The 16,086-nt window shown below is 41.4% G+C and overlaps 1 protein-coding gene across 2 annotated transcripts in view; it reads right to left on the reverse strand.

The window, feature by feature from the left end:
- The window catches only part of LOC122558995 (FYVE, RhoGEF and PH domain-containing protein 3-like), a 222,232-nt gene extending 208,998 nt beyond the window's left edge, over nucleotides 1–13,234 (reverse strand). Inside the window, exon 1 of one of the 2 annotated variants that reach the window (XM_043708044.1) lies at nucleotides 12,918–13,234. In XM_043708044.1, the coding sequence (XP_043563979.1) occupies nucleotides 12,918–13,071 (154 nt within the window). In that variant the 5' untranslated portion in view covers nucleotides 13,072–13,234. The remainder of the gene's footprint in view (nucleotides 1–12,917) is intronic. The other variant, XM_043708039.1, reaches the window with a different exon arrangement.
- Nucleotides 13,235–16,086: the final 2,852 nt, after the last annotated feature.

A 16,086-nucleotide genomic window follows, 5' to 3' on the forward strand; every position in this document is an offset into this window, starting at 1 on the left:
TGGGAGTGTGTGTGTCTATAAGGGTGTGTGTGGGTGTCTGTGTGCGTATCTGTGTGTATCTGTGTCCGTGAGCATGTGTGCGTGTGTGCGCGCGTAGGAATAGCTGTGTGTGTGTGTGTGTGTGTAGTGCAATGGTGATCACCTGTAATGTGACATGAACCCAAGGTCCCGGCTGAGGCCCTCTTTATGGGTACCGAACTTAGCTATCAGCCTCTGCTCAGCCACTTTCCTCTGCCGCCTGTCCCGAAGTCCACCTTGGAGGATGGTCACCCAAAGGTCCGAGACTGAATGTTCTGTACCACTGAAGTGTTCCCCAACTGGGAGGGAACCCTCCTGTCTGTTGATTGTTGTGCGGTGCCCATTGTCATAGCCTTTGCTCGGTTTCCCCAATGTACCATGCCTCTGGGCATCCCTGGCTGCAACGTATAAGATAGACAATGTTGGCTGAGTCACATGAGTACCTGCCATGTACATGGTGGGAGGTGTTCCCACGCATAATAGTGGTATCTATGTCCACAATCTGACACGTTTTGCAGCGTGTTAGTCCTTGATTTGCTGAGTTACCTGGAATGGGACTTTCCTTTTACCAGTATAGCCACTCCTCTACTCTTGGAGCTAAAGGAGGAGAAGAATACCTACCATAACCCTCCTGCTGCAGCTTCAGATATATCTTATCAGTTAAATGTGTCTCTTGCTGCAGTGCGATGTCCACCTTTTCCATCCTAAGGCTTGACAGCGCCTTCTTTTGTTTAATGGGGGAAATAGCTTCCTTTTAAATTCCAGGTGCACCACCTGAATGAATCACTAGCCAGGGCAGCCCGTGCTTTCCCAAGAAGCAGCAGCCTACGAGGTGTGGGCAGCAAAAAAGACATTAAGTATAAAAACTATTCCTAGAAAAACTACCACAACTAAAAAACTAAATCACTACATTGGACTTAAACAAATACCCAAATAAACCCCAATTAACTCCAGACCTCCCCCCTTGCCCATAGGGGGCAATCTTCCCAATCCTTGTGACCATCCCAGCTCCTTCCAGCTGAAGCCATGCCCTAGTCCCAGGCAATGCACAGATAAAGGAAACATGTTATTTACATTCTGAGAGTTAACAATGGACACCCACTCTCTTTTTTCCCTCCCCCCCCCACCTCTTCTCCATTCATCTTAACCACAGATATAGCCACCCCCAATCCAAAAAAAAAGGACAGCAGCAAAAAAAAGACAATAACCAACCACTGATAAGTAAACCAGGTTTTACACCAAGGCAGTACAAAAGCTATAAAATCGATAACCACAAAAAAGGGAGGGGGGGGGGGAAGGGGCAGAAAAAGTCAACTGTACCATGGGCCATAACAGGTGTTTCCCCCCCCCCACCACCACCACCCCATAGCCAGACTACTTTATTTCAAAGAGTTCACAAAGTCCTTGGTCTTTTCTGCTGAATCAAAATTATGTACTGTCCCTCCGTGAGCGAAACGCAACACGGCTGGGTACCTCAAGGAATACTGAATGTTCAGGTCCCTTAATTTTCTCTTAACTTCATCAAAAACCTTTCTCTTCTTAATTATGGTTCCTGAGAAGTCTTGAAAAAAACATTATTCTTAGCCTTTATATCTTAAAGCCTGTGAATCTCTTCCCAGTCTTCTTGATGTTTCAATCACTAACTGTTTTACTTTTTAATGCTGGAGTTGCACTAGGACCAGGTGGGGGTGCGGATCCAGCCCAGACCTGGGCATTGGAATCCAGTGGGCCCGCTCAATACTCACCAGACCCAACTCCAACTCCAGCCCCAGGAACCTTGGGAGTCACTTTTCCAGGAATCCAACGAGGTCCTCACCATCTGGGAGACCCACGAACCATAAGGTTTATCATACACTATTGCTTTCCAGGTAATCCACTTGTTCCTGAAGGACCCAAACCTGGTCTTCCAATGTTCGGATCCTTCCTCCTGAGACCTCCACCACAGTCCCCGATGCTACGGTCCTCTGCCCCACCGCTTCTACTCTTTCATCCAGTGTTTGACTTTTTCAGCATGGCAGCTATTGGCTCCATCGCTGCTTCAATCTTTTCTTGAATTTTGGCAAACTCAGAGAGTAAATGCTGCTGCCCCATTAAATCCAAAGGAGCCACCCTGGGATTTTGAGCAATGGCTAGGAGTACCACCGACACAGTAAGGGATTGCCCCGCTTGCTGTACTCCTTTCACCCCTTTTCCTTTATTCAACTTCATCCTGATCTTAGAGCTGCCAAATCACAATTCTAGCAGCTCCAGATGTTCAGTAACTTTATATCATCGATTTTTCTCCTTCAGGTGGTTAACGAGGGTGGGGAAGGGGGGCTGAAAATCCACCTTGCCAGGGGGTATGAAACAGAGCTCAGCACAACAGACCATTCGGTCCGCTGCTATCTTAGATCCCCGTTATAAAGTACCTTTCTACATTATAACTGCAGTATGTCTAAGGAAGTACAGACGAGAAAATTTGTTCCTCCTTTCAAAAAGTTCTTAGCAATTGAAAGTCATTATTGTCAATTACGTAAACGCTCTCAGACAGACACCATAATTTGTAATAAATGCAGCAGCCAAGTGAACTTTTGGAGTATTTCATAATTTAATAACAATAAGTCCGTTTTCCACATTGAAAATTACTCAAACGTAATCAATACAAACAAGACTAAAAAGTAGTAATTAGTACACAAAAATTGATCATTAGGAAGAAGCATTTTGTTGCAACATACAAATGTTTTACTCTACAGAATAAGCACTTCCTGAAATTAGTTTGACAAATTATTCTATTGTTAACATGCTTGTGGGATTCAATTCCCAAGCAACATGAACTACACAGCACTGAAAGGTCAGTCACTATTTTCAGTGGTTACGTGCCTAATGTTTTCAGTTGCTGCAGATGCAGAGCTAACCTCAGATATAGATTCAAGCTTACTGTTCGTGTGCTAATTTTGTTTAGACAATATTTGGTTAAAATACCAATGTGACAATTACAAAAGCACATTCTGAACTCAGACTACTCTTCAGTTCTGCCCTTTAACATCATGATATTCAAAGCAAAACATTCATTTAGCAATCATGCAGAACCACATGTGGAGATGCCAGTGTTGCATTGGGGTGTACAAAGTTAAAACTCGCACAAGACCAGGTTATAGTCCAACAGGTTTAATTGGAAGCAATAGCTTTTGGAGCATCGCTCCTTCATCAGGTGGTTGTAGAATATACTCCACAATCACCTGATGAAGGAGCAGCACTCCGAAAGCTAGTGCTTCCAATTAAACCTGTTGGACTATAACCTGGTCGTGAGATTTTTAAATTCAGAACGACATATTTGAATTGTCCTGCATCTCTCGGTAGAATATCTAATAGTGGCTGATGAAATTTTAGTTTAAAGCACAGCTCTATAATTGAGCTTCACTCAGTTCATCCACAATTTTCATAACAATTTGCAGTTAAATTCTTTTAGTTTCAAACACAGTAAGGCCATCTACTCAAACTCTTAAGATAAAAAGTGGTTTGCGTACATACTGGTCTATGACCTGTCAAAGCTAGATGACACATGGCAGAGCCGACACATCTAATCAGATGGTTACAAGGCTTCATTTCACCACTAGATGTGACGAGCAACTTTCTGAGAAACAAGATGGTCCAAGACTATCATGCAAAGAAAATCTACTTCAAGTGTACCTCAGGATGTTGTGGGAAGTTAGGAAAGAAATTGCAGGGCCCCTAGCAGAAATATTTGTTTCATTTTTAAGCATGGGTGAAGTGCTGGAGTGCTGGAGGGTGGCGAATGTTGTGCCTTTATTTAAGGCAGGCTATAAGGAGAAGCTTGGAACTATAGACCTGCGAGCTTTATATCAGTGGTGAGTAGGCTGTTGGAGGTAATTCTGAAAGATAGGATTTACATGCATTTGGAAAGGCGAGGACTGATTAGGGATAGTCAGCATGGTTTTGTGCGAGGGAAATCGTGCCTGACAAATTTGATTGATTTTTCTTTGAGGAAGTGACTGAAAAAGATTGATGAGAGCAGAACGGTAGACGCTGTTTGCATGGATTTTAGTGAAGTCTTGACAAGGTTCCGCAACTAATTCGTAAAGTTAGATCACACAGAATTCAGGGTGAACTTGCGAATTGGATACAAAATTAACTTAAATGATGGGAGACAGAGGGTGGTGAAGGGTTATTTTTCAGATTGGAGGCATGTGATCAGCAGTGTTCCATGGAGATCCATTTTTGTTTGTCATTTATATAAATGATTTGGATTAAAATTTAAGAGGCATGGTTAGTAAGTTTGCAGATATCACCAAAATTGGTGGTATAGTGGACTGTGAAAAAGTTATAAAAGACTACAAAGAGATCTTGATCAATTGGTCAATGGGCTGTGAAGTGGCAGATATAGTTTAATTTGGAATCATCTAAGATAGTGCATTTTAGTTAAACAAACAGGGTAGAACTTACACAATTAATAGTATGACCCTGGGTAGTGTTGCAGAAGAGACAGACCTAGGGCATCAGGTCCATAATTCTTTGAAATTTGCATCACAGGGAGACCAGATGGTTAAGAATGTATCTGGCACACTTGTCTTAGTCGATCAGACCTTTGAGTATTGGAGTTGGGACGTCACGTTGAGCTTGTATTGGACAGTGGTGAGGCCTCTTCTAGAGTCCTATATAGCAGGGTGACTAGAACTGGATATGAAGGATATCATAAAATTGGAGAGGGTTCAGAAAAGATTTACCAAGATTTTTCTGGGAATGGAGCATTTGAATTCTAAAAATAGGATAGGACTTAATTCATTGGAACGTAGGAGATTGAGATAGAGATTTACAGAATAATGAGGGGCATAGATAAGGTAAATAGCAAGGGTCTTTCCCCAGGATAGAGGAGTTCAAAACTAGAGGGCATACTTTTAAGGTTAGAGGAGAAAGTTTTAAAAGTACATGAGGGGCAAATTCTTTTTTTTTTACAAAAAGTGATTCTTGTGTGGAATGAACTTCCAGAGGAAGTGCTGGTTGCAGGTACAGTTGCAATGTTTAAATGGCATTTGGATAAGTACATGAATAGGAAAGGCTCGGAGGGTTATGGGCCAAATGCAGGCAAATGAGACTAGTTAAGTTTGGGGCATGAACTATTTGGACTAAAGGCTCTGTTTCCATGCTGTATGACTTGATGACTCTACTTTTTTTTATAAAAGAGATTCCGTACAGTGTGGAAACAGGTCCTTCGGCCCAACCAGTCCACACCGACCCTCCGAAGAGTAACTCACCCAGACCCACCTCCCTCTGACTAATGCACCTAACACTATGGGCAATTTAGCATGGCCAATTCACCTGACCTGCACATCTTTGGACTGTGGGCGAAACCGGAGCACCCGGAGGAAACCCATGCAGACACAGGGAGAATGTGCAAACTCCACACAGACAGTCACCCAAGGCTGGAATTGAACCTGGGACCCTGGTGCTGTGAGGCAGCAGTGCTAACCACCGAGCCACTGTGCCACTATGAATTACTAAATACTTTGTATGGAATCACCCCTCTCCTGAAAAACAGACCCTGAATCTAAAATACTGAGATTTTTCTCAGCTAATTGTAATTCTGGTCAGAACAAATGGCAAGTTTCAATGACAACAAAATTAGCTGCTAGAGGCTGGGTAGGGTTCCACATGTTGCCTCACTCACTTCCCCCACCGACTACTGGTCATCTTGGTATTTTAGTATTCTATGTGAAAGCTCATGGTGGTCTGTATTTCTCAGGTAAGAGAGATCGCCAGCTAACTTCAAGATGTACAAAAATGCAATGACCAAGAGTTAATATAAGTTTAAAAAAAATCCAAAAGCTTTTTAAAGCATTTTCCTGCAGGGAAACCACTGCTAAAAAAGACCACTTAAATAAAAGGAAAAGAAAGGGATGTGGAAATGAACAACTTATTCCAGAAATAAAGTCACTTCCTTTCCAGACTGGTGAACTGCAAACTCATGCCTAACAAGCCCCAGTTATGAGATTTAGTTGCCAGACTTCAATGATCAGAATTTCTTTTAAGAAGCTGAGTGTTTCAAACTTAGGATAAGAGGGTGTACAAATTGCAATTGACCATGTCCAATGCATAACAATGAAAATGGCATTTGTATAATGTCTTTAGCATAGAAAACATCCCAAGGGATAACAGATAGGCTTAATCAGTTAAAAATAGATGTACAAACAAAATGTCACAAATCTATGTTCATAAGTTGGGTCGAAATAAAAAGAATTGGAGGGAAGGAGAGGGATCAGTGGGAGAAGTTCCAGAATTGTCAACATGTGCCCTCCATAGCTGAATATACGCCTGCCAATGGGGAGGTAAAGACAGAAGGGACACCTAAAAGATTAGTCAGACAAACAGGCAGAATTTTGGATGAGCAAAATGGGAGCTAAGTCAGGGGAGCATGGTGGGTAAAATGGAAAAGTAGAGGGATGCACTAAGATACAACGCTTGACCTTATTTTGAAGTGAAGGGCAGTAAAAAGTGATTAAGGATACAGTTGGACATTGGCAAAAAAAAATGCAAAGCCTTCACATGATATAACAAGATCTGACGACAGATGACTAAGTGTACCAAGTATGCTCCAATCTAGACCTCTTCTCAAAATAAAACAACTTTGTTTGTGGACCTTCTTTAAACATCCCCAGCTAATATCACTTTTTGCTCCTATCCCAAGACTTGGGTTGAGATTGGTCTTAAAATACAATTTCCATTTCTTTCTGTTAAACATAAATTCAGTACCAATGATGATCTATTTTCTTTCTCCTGCTTAATAGAGCAGGATTGCCAATTCTGAAGGGTCATTGGATCTGAAACATTAACTCTGCTTTCTCTCCACAGATGCTGCCACAGTGTTGAGATTTTCCAGCAATTGCTGATTTTGCTCCTGTTAGAGATTTATAGGCTTCTACAAGATCTCCTCCCCCATTTTTTTGAACTTCGGTGAATACAATCCTAACCAAGTCAATCTCTCTTCATACATAAGTCCAGGCATCCCAAGTATCAATCCTTCTACAGCAACATGCTTCCTATGGGTGAAATGGTGGCACAATAGTTAGCACTCCGGCCTTACAGTGCCAGTGACCTGGATTTGATTCCAACTTCGCGACTGTGTGGAGTTTACATACTCTCCCTGTGTCTGAGAGAGTTTCCTCCAGGCACTCCAGTTTCTTCCTACAGTCTCAAGATGTGCAGGTTAAGTGGTTAGACGGTGTTAAATATCTGGCTCTGGTTGGGATGTTCTTTGGAAGGTCAGATGGGCCAAATGGTCTTCTTCAGATGCCTACATGTAAGGATTCTATGATTTAGATATAGAGGCCAAAACTGCATATATAACTGTGGCAAGACATCCTCTATCCTGTACTCGAAGCCTCTCGTAATGAAGGTCAACATATAGTTTGCCTTCTTTACAATCTGCTGCACCTGTATACTTACTTTCAGCAACTGGTGCACAAGAACAATCAGATCTCGTTGAACAATTTTCTGGACATAGTGGTAACAGACTTGAGCCTGATGTCAGATGCTAGAGAGATGCAAGTTCAAGCAAAATTCCTCTATCTTCCCTGGAATAATCATCAGTAACAACCACTGGGATCATGATAAGGAAGAAGCAAACCTCAGTTGTTCAACTGAGGAAGGGAACAGGTTGGTTTGACCAGAAATGTAATCTCTATGTGTAAATAAATGCTTCCAACCTAATGATTAGGTTAAAGAAGAACCTTTGCACTTTAACACAAATTTGCTGGCAGGTTGAGAGAAATTAAAATCTGCCTACACAGATTGAGGATATGATGCATATTACTCCTTGGAACAAAGAATGTTGAGATCCAGAATGCTGGGGAAAAAACCATATGTGGTTAAACAGGACAGCGATCCTTGTTGAAAAAAATGTCAAAATATAGGCCCTTTAGATATTAAAACGGAGCAATGTCCCATTTTTGCAGAAATTAAGCCTTAGTGATGTAAATCCAAATTATAAAAGGTCTTCCTATTTAAAAGGATTTACAGTCCTCACTCTATCAAGAACAGAATCAAAGGCAACAGTCTTCCACCCAGAGGTCTATCAGTCTTCCAAGTCTGAACAGAATACATTCTGGGAAAATAGCAAAACATCTAAAATGCCTAATTTGTGAAATCAGAGACTTAGGGGTTGGGATATGGTGTAATATTAAACACAACTACATTCACAAGTCTATTATGTTAATAATGGGGAAAACTTGGAGGGAGATGTTGCACAAGACTGGAGGGATCTGTAAGGGTTAATCGTAGGTAAAATCAATGACTGCAGATGCTGGAAACCAGATTCGGGATTAGTGGTGCTGGAAAAGTTCAGGCAGCATCCGAGGAGCAGTAAAATCGACGTTTCGGGCAAAAGCCCTTCATCAGGAATACAGGCAGAGTGCCTGAAGAGTGGAGAGATAAATGAGAGGAGGATGGGGGTGGGGAGAAAGTAGCATAGAGTAGGGCTTTTGCCCGAAACATCAATTTTACTGCTCCTCGGATGCTGCCTGAACTGCTGTGCTTTTCCAGCACCTCTAATCCAGAAGGGTTAATCGTAGGCATGCATCAAGCAACACCGAATTCACATAGATTTTTTTAGATTTCAAAAGTGTAAAATCTGTCATTGAAGTCTCCCTCAGTCTCTATCAAAGTCTATCATTCCGATGTAACTTGTGCCTGGCTGCTTTTATGCAATAAACTACATTTTGTTTAGCATTCATTAGACTACAAGGTGGGTTTCCTCTATCATATTAAACCTGTGAATCATTCCCAGAATAGGAAATGCGGCAACGAATCACTATCTCTCTACAGTACAAAATACTGCAATAATAGTAATACCTCACAAGCTTACCTGTACAATGCTTACAATCACATGACCCAGTTTATGCAAACTTGTCTGAGAGTCAGACTGAAACAAGTGATCAGCCCACACCATGCCAACCTCCTGTCATTGATCAGACAACTCCTGTTCCTGCTAGCTGGCATATTCTCTCATATTCCACTCTCTGTATGTAGCCTGCATGATCAATCTTTGGCACTGCACAGTCTTCAGCAATTCATTAGATGACCACTGTTAAACAGGCCATGTATGTCATATCTACCAGTTGGTTTACCTTTCACCCATTAAGGCATTTGCTTGTTTTCTCTGGAAGGAGACTTATCTCCAGGCTTTAATATACCTTGGCCCCAGACGAGTCTGCTCATATAGACTACCTCTATGCAGTTTTGGTACTATCCAAGTGACCTTATGATATCTATGCAGCACAACCCTGTGATCAATTGCACTTTGTCTTGCTGACAGTCACTGTTCAGTCCATCTCCTGCTGAGTTACAACAGTTAATTTAAACTCACATATCCCTTCAGAAAATAGGAAGTCATCATTGGAACAATTGGCTTTTCAATTGGGCAGGCTTCATATGTTTTCTTCTCATTTTGGCTGACCCAGCAAATTTAGAATTACTACCTACACCACAAATACAGAATAGTTCCAATCCAGCCAATTACCACATCAGTCTATTGTCAAAGAGATGGAAGGTATCACCAGCAATGCCATCAAACAACTCTTACTCAGCAAGAGCCTGCTCATTGATACTTGGTTTGGATTCTGCAATGATCGCTCAGCTCAAACCTTATTAAAAGATTTAGTTCAAACAAAAAAAAGAGTTAAAACTCCAGTGGTAAGGAGGGAGTGACTGTCCTCAACATCAATGGAGCATTTAACCAAACATGCCATCAAAAAGCCCTTTCAAAACTGAAATCAAGGATAATCAGTGAAACATTTTCCACTGGTTGTAACTAATCAAGCACAAAATGATCCAATTGTGTTGTTGGAAGTTAATCAGTTCATCTACTGCATATCACTGTAGGAGTTCCTCAGCATCGTGCCATAGGTCCAAACTACTACTTCAACTGCTTTACTAATGATCTTCCCTCTAAAATAAGGTCAGTTATGGGGAATTTCATGACCACTTGTACCTCTGCAGATACTGAAGCTGTCAGTGTCTTTATGCGGCAAGATTTATCCATCGTTTCACAGAATCACAGAACCCCTATGGTGTGGAAGCAGGCCAGTCGGCCCAAGGGGTCCACAACAACCCTCCAAACTGCATCCCACCCAGTCCGAACCCCTACCCTATCCCTGTAACCCTGCATTTCCTATGGCTACTCCATTTATGCTACACATCCCTGGCCACTATGGCCAATTTAGCATGGCCAATCTACCTATCCTGCACATCTTTGGATTGTGGGAGGAAACTGGAGCACCTGGCAGAAACCCACGCAGACACAGGAGAATTTGCAAACTCCACACAGACAACTGCTCAAGAGTGGAATCAAACCTGTGTCCCTGGCGCTGTGAGGCAATGCTAACACTCAGCCACCGTTTAATAAGTAGTAGGCAATGATCATTTTCTACTAGGCAGAAGCCAAACATCCATCTTGATGTTCAATGGCATTGCCACTGAATCTCCCATGATCAATATACAGGACATTAACATTTACCACAAAATTAACTGAACTAACTACTTATTTCCTGTGTCTGCAAGTGCAGATTGAAAGTTCTGCAATAAGTCACCTCTTGATCCCCCATAACCCGAGTAAAATACACAAGAAATGGGTCAGAAATCTAATACTATCCACTTGCCTGGCTGAATGCAACTCTGACAACACTCAAGACGATCAATACTACTCAGTGATCAGCATTGCATCTTCCACCTTTAATATTCACTTCCTTTACATTGCCAGCAGTGTCTACCATCAAGAAAATGCAATTTGCTGAGAATCCTTCCTTCAGCACATTCCAAGCTCACAACCTCGACCACCTAGAAGGACAAAGACAGCACAATTTATAAAGTTCTCCTTCAAATCTCATATCATCTTGGCTCAGAGTTACATTACCAAACCACCATTATTGCTGAGTCAGAAAGTGGCTCACCTCCAGATTCTTAAGGTAACTAAGGGTGGACAACACTTTACCAGCAACATTCTCATCCTAATGACAAATGAAATTGGTTTAAAATAACACATTTCAGGATATTTACCAACAGTATGATATAGTTGCCTGTTTGTGTGACTTTCAACATCTTTACTTAAGGTTTTATTTCAGTCTCAAACTATCTCAACTGGCTGAGCTGCAACCAGCTTTTCCTCCTTAAACATTTCAGGGTAGTTGTCCAGAGCTGCTAACCATATCTGTACATTTTGAGTTTGTGTTGTGTTTCACGGAGTTGCCACATAGAGTCTGTCCATCAACTGGATGTAAAAGGTAAGAGTTTGTGCCTTTCTTCCTGCTTTTACCTCCTACATACGACTTGCAAAGAAGTGAAATTGAATTCTTCCAGACTCTACTTCAAATGAATAGAGGGGGTGATATCAGCATTCATGAAAAGAAACACTTGGGAAGAAAAACACAAGTATTCATGATTTCTTTGTTTATAAGAATGCAATAGTACTATAAGTGTGGTTCAAAACCTCTCAAATCATTTAAACAAGTAATTATTGTTTATAGATTGTCTGCTTAATAAAGAATGCATAAACATACATACACTAGATTTTGTATTTCTGTGTTCTTGAACTCATGATTTTCCAACAATGTTTCAAGCAGTTTATGATGATGTGGAAGGCAATAGCCAAGGCTCAAAGCAACTGAGGGTGGGGGGTCCAAAGCAATTCGGATTAAATTTGCCATATTTCCCCTTCTTCACAATGATGTTAGTTTTTGTTTACTATCCCTATCCCTCCATCCATCCACACTTAGATACCAAGAGTTCAACAACTTAAAAATGTATGCCTTGTTTCCCTATTATTCCTAAACACACAACTTTCAACATTTCCACATGTCACAGCCATTCTCCATGTGATCCCAGATCCCGGTTTGGTATTCCTACAATCCCGTGCCTTAAGGATGTTACCAAATTCCACAACTCCAGCTCCCACCAAAAAGCAGACTCGAGTATAGTGACTGATATAGGACTATAATCCAAAGATGACAATCCGAAACGCACCAAAGCAGTTTAAGAATGAGAATTCTGTTTTTTGTTTGTTTTCTAGAGAATTTCAACAGAAACATCGACTGGTTCACTAAGCTCCACGAGGAACGAAACATTCTCAGGCAGCTTGGAGAGTGATTCCAAACCCACACCAAATAACACAACCGAGCAAGTTATTCAGTTATATCAAACTTCTTGGGAAGCTAGGGTTGGGTAACAAACGCTTTGCTAGCAACCTCCAAATACAGAGGAAGATCAAACAATCGGGGAAGAGTTACACTGCACTGAATCATTCACTGTGTTTCCTGCTGAGTTTCTCTCGCGTACTGTATTTTTTTATTTCAAATCTCTGGCATTCTGCTTTTCTTTGATTGTTCTTACAAAACCCTGCGTTGTGGCAACACCGCAGGAGACACGTTAAAGAGACATTTTTTCCCCAGCAGGAACAAAATGTAAAGTTGAATTACTTATGCACAAAGCACAAACACTTTCGTTCTTAACTTTCATCTGGCCAAATAGTATGTTATTGATATTCAGATGTCAAAATGCAGCTTTAACTAATAAAACTAGTTATAAAACAGATTAAAACTTGGATTTATTTAATCAGACCAACCTCCAAGACATCATGTTAAAAGAACATACACATCAAGTATGATGAATTAAAGCTTACAGTGGCGCGCGCTCCCGATATTGGCAGAAGTAATAAATCGATCTCTATACTTCAACACATTATTCAAAGTTATGACAGCACTCTAGCTCGTACGAAGACAATAAAACTTATACATAACTTTTCTATCTTCGGTTTTCCCGTGAAACACAAGTGCTGAGAGTTTGCAGTGAAGACTCCCAAAGTGGATAAGCCGAGGAGCTGCCCCAGTTGGGCAGTCTCCCACTGCCGGACTTACCGGTGGCGGTGGCTCTGCTCCGCTCTCTCATATTGCCGTTCACCGTGTCCCCGGGGCGAGCCGCCTCCCTCTGGAGCTGCGGCTCCGTCACTGGGCTCACTCCGGAATCCAAGCCCTGGCAAACTGCCGCTTTTCCGGCTCTGGTCAACTGCATTCCCCCCTTGCTCCTATGTTGACACCTCCCACTCGCCAGTTTGCAGCACCACTTTCTTTCCCTGCTCCCGTTATTCCTGCCTCTCTCTCTCCCTCCCTCCTTAGCCCTGTCACTCTGTCAGGGAGCTGCTCCTCTTGTTCTGGTCAGAGAAGTTGCTAGGTTCGAGCACGCGCCGGAATGCTCGTGCGCGAGAAGTTCATCCCAAGGCGCGCACCCTTCAAGTGGTACTGAAGCAGATCGCCCCTTCCAGGCTTTTGCAAGAAGCAACACTTCTGCTAGTTTTTGACAAAATGTTTTAACTGTTTAATTATAATAAAGTTCTGAATAATATTACTATTATTATTTACTGTCCTCTCCATCTCCCTAGATATCTTCTTTTCATGGGCATTGAGATGAACCATATTTGTCTTCACATGGGACTGAGAGATAAGTTTCTAACCTCATATCCATACTGACATTCAGACTTCCAATTCCACCCTCATCAATTCATCCGGTCTCAGTCCTATCTCCAATGATCTGCTCACCTTTGTTACTTTTTGTCTTGACAATTCCAACGTCTCTCTGACTGACCTCAAATCTCCGGCCCTCCATGGTCTTAGGTTTATCCAGCTCCTCTGTCAGTTCTCACCAAGAACAACTCAACCATCTGCCCTGTGTCCGCTGACCTACCTTGGCTCTCAGTTAAGCAAATCTTGATCTTAATCAGGATGACCTAGGTAGTGACTCATATTTTGACAGTCTGAAGAAGTCTTTTGTCTCTTAGCACTAGTCCATGGGAGATTCTGCTTGCGAGTTTCCTCTTGCTTTGGTATCTTTGTTACTTGATGTGAACATATGCACTGCAGTTGTCCCCACCCATAAACCTATGGGCAGGAAAACAATCCCTTTGTTTCACACTCTGCCTCCTTCAGAGTAGATAGGATAGCCAGGATATGCCATCTGACAAGGGCAATACATGAGAATATTGTTCCCACATTGCTCAGCAGGCACGTACATAGATTGTTGTTGTAATTGCAAATCACCCTTGTTGCCTGAAAGAGTCACAATATTTGCATCATACATGTCCAGGGTTACTGCCCTCTTCCTTTATCAGAGAGAGTATTTCAAGCAGATATCACAGGATGCCCGTTCTTTGTGCCTAATAAGTAGGTGATATATCCTCCAGAGCTTTGCAGATGGCAACTGAGTCATTAGATTTGCTAAACTGAGTTCAATCTCAATTTGAGCCATGATAGGCAGATTTTTTTTAATGGAGTCCAGAGCTTTTTTGATGACCATGCTCTCCATAAAGTACACTTTGTGGTAATAATTCACTAACTCTCTAAACATTTATTGCAGTCAATGATGACTTCCTTTGCCTTTGTTACCAACTGAGCTGCTTTTTTTTTGTTGATGGGCCTGCAAAGTGTTATATACATACATGATATTATTGTGAAGAGAAGGTGGTGACCCTGGTAGGCCCCAGCCTTTCTGCTCTGATGTGCTTTATAGCCTGCACCTGTTGGAGTTTAACAGAATAAAAATAGGCAAAAATTGACGCTACAAGCCAATGTTTCATGATAATTTCTGTAGTCATGCAACAATTAATCATGGGAGTACTTGGAAAGATTAGAACACATAGAAATAGTAGTAGGCTATTCAGCCCCTCAAGCATGTTCTGCCATTAAATGTGACCACGGTTAATCTGTGGCCTCATGCCATATATCCGCCTTTGACCCATATTCCTTGAAACCTTCGCTGAACAAACACTTATCATTCTCAGATTTAAAATTAATAACTGATCCAGCATCCACAGCCTTTTGTTGAAGACAGTTCCAAATATCTATTATCATTGCGTGTAGAAGTGCTTCCTAACATCTCTCATGAACTGTCTGGCCTTAATTCTCTGACTGTGCCCTCTAATTCTAGAATTCCCAACCAATGGAAATAGTTTATCTTTATCCATCCTGATTTTTCCTATTAACATCCTGAAGACTTTGATCAAATTCAGATTTTAGAGAAAACAGGCTGAAAATGTACAATATATTCTTTTGCGCTTAAAAGCATAGCAAAAAGTAGGAAAATAGGAGCAGAGGTGGGCTATTTTCCCCTCCAAGTCTGCTCTACAAGTCACTATGATCATGCTGATCATCCAACTCAATAGCCTGTTCCTGCTTTTTGTCAAGTGTGGTGCTGTAAAAGTACAGCAGGTCAGGCAGCATCCGAGGAGCAGGAAAATCAACATTTCGGGCAAAAGCCCTTCAACAGGAATCACTGTTTTTCCCCTGTATTCATAGACCATTTATCCAACTTCTTCTTGAAATCATACATTGTTTGTTTTGAATTGAAATATTCAAGATATGTCATCCAAGTACCGGAATTACCAGCACTTTTCAAATTCTGTTGTAGACCCTTGCTCTCTCTCTCACTTTCAGCCCATAATTAAATATTTGTATTTGCAAGATTATATTACAGCAAGCTAGGCTTTTTATATAATCCTCCACATATTGTGGAATGTGTATTATTATGCTAAGAAACAATACATTGACTTCTTTTTGAAACTGAGGATAGATACCTCTACACAAAATCTTATAATCACATCTTTTGAAGCCCTGGGAAAATTGCTGCACCAATTCATTTTAACTTGAAATTAAGTTAAAAATATTGAATCCTCTTCATTTATCTGCTGAGCGAATAATTGAGTAGAACCAAGATGTGCAATGATTCTTTCTTAAATTCATCCTCTCTATACACCATAAATGCAAGTCTTGTAGCAATGTGTACATGTCCCTAAGTCAGGACCTTCATGTTTGAGCCCCATAATGTATTCATAATATGGCCAAAATCTTTCCAATACACTTACATTAAGCAGTGTGATTTCCAGACTCTCCAGGCTTGCCATTGTTGATGCAGGGTGCCATAGGCTACCAACCTCCAGACGAGCAAACTTGTTATGGAACAAGATCTAAATACATGCTTTCTCTGTCTCACGTCCCAGTGGGAGTGATAGACCATAAGAGCAAGCCAGGTCTTAAA

Source organism: Chiloscyllium plagiosum, chromosome 18 (assembly GCF_004010195.1).
Source record: "Chiloscyllium plagiosum isolate BGI_BamShark_2017 chromosome 18, ASM401019v2, whole genome shotgun sequence".
Classification (NCBI taxonomy): domain Eukaryota; kingdom Metazoa; phylum Chordata; class Chondrichthyes; order Orectolobiformes; family Hemiscylliidae; genus Chiloscyllium; species Chiloscyllium plagiosum.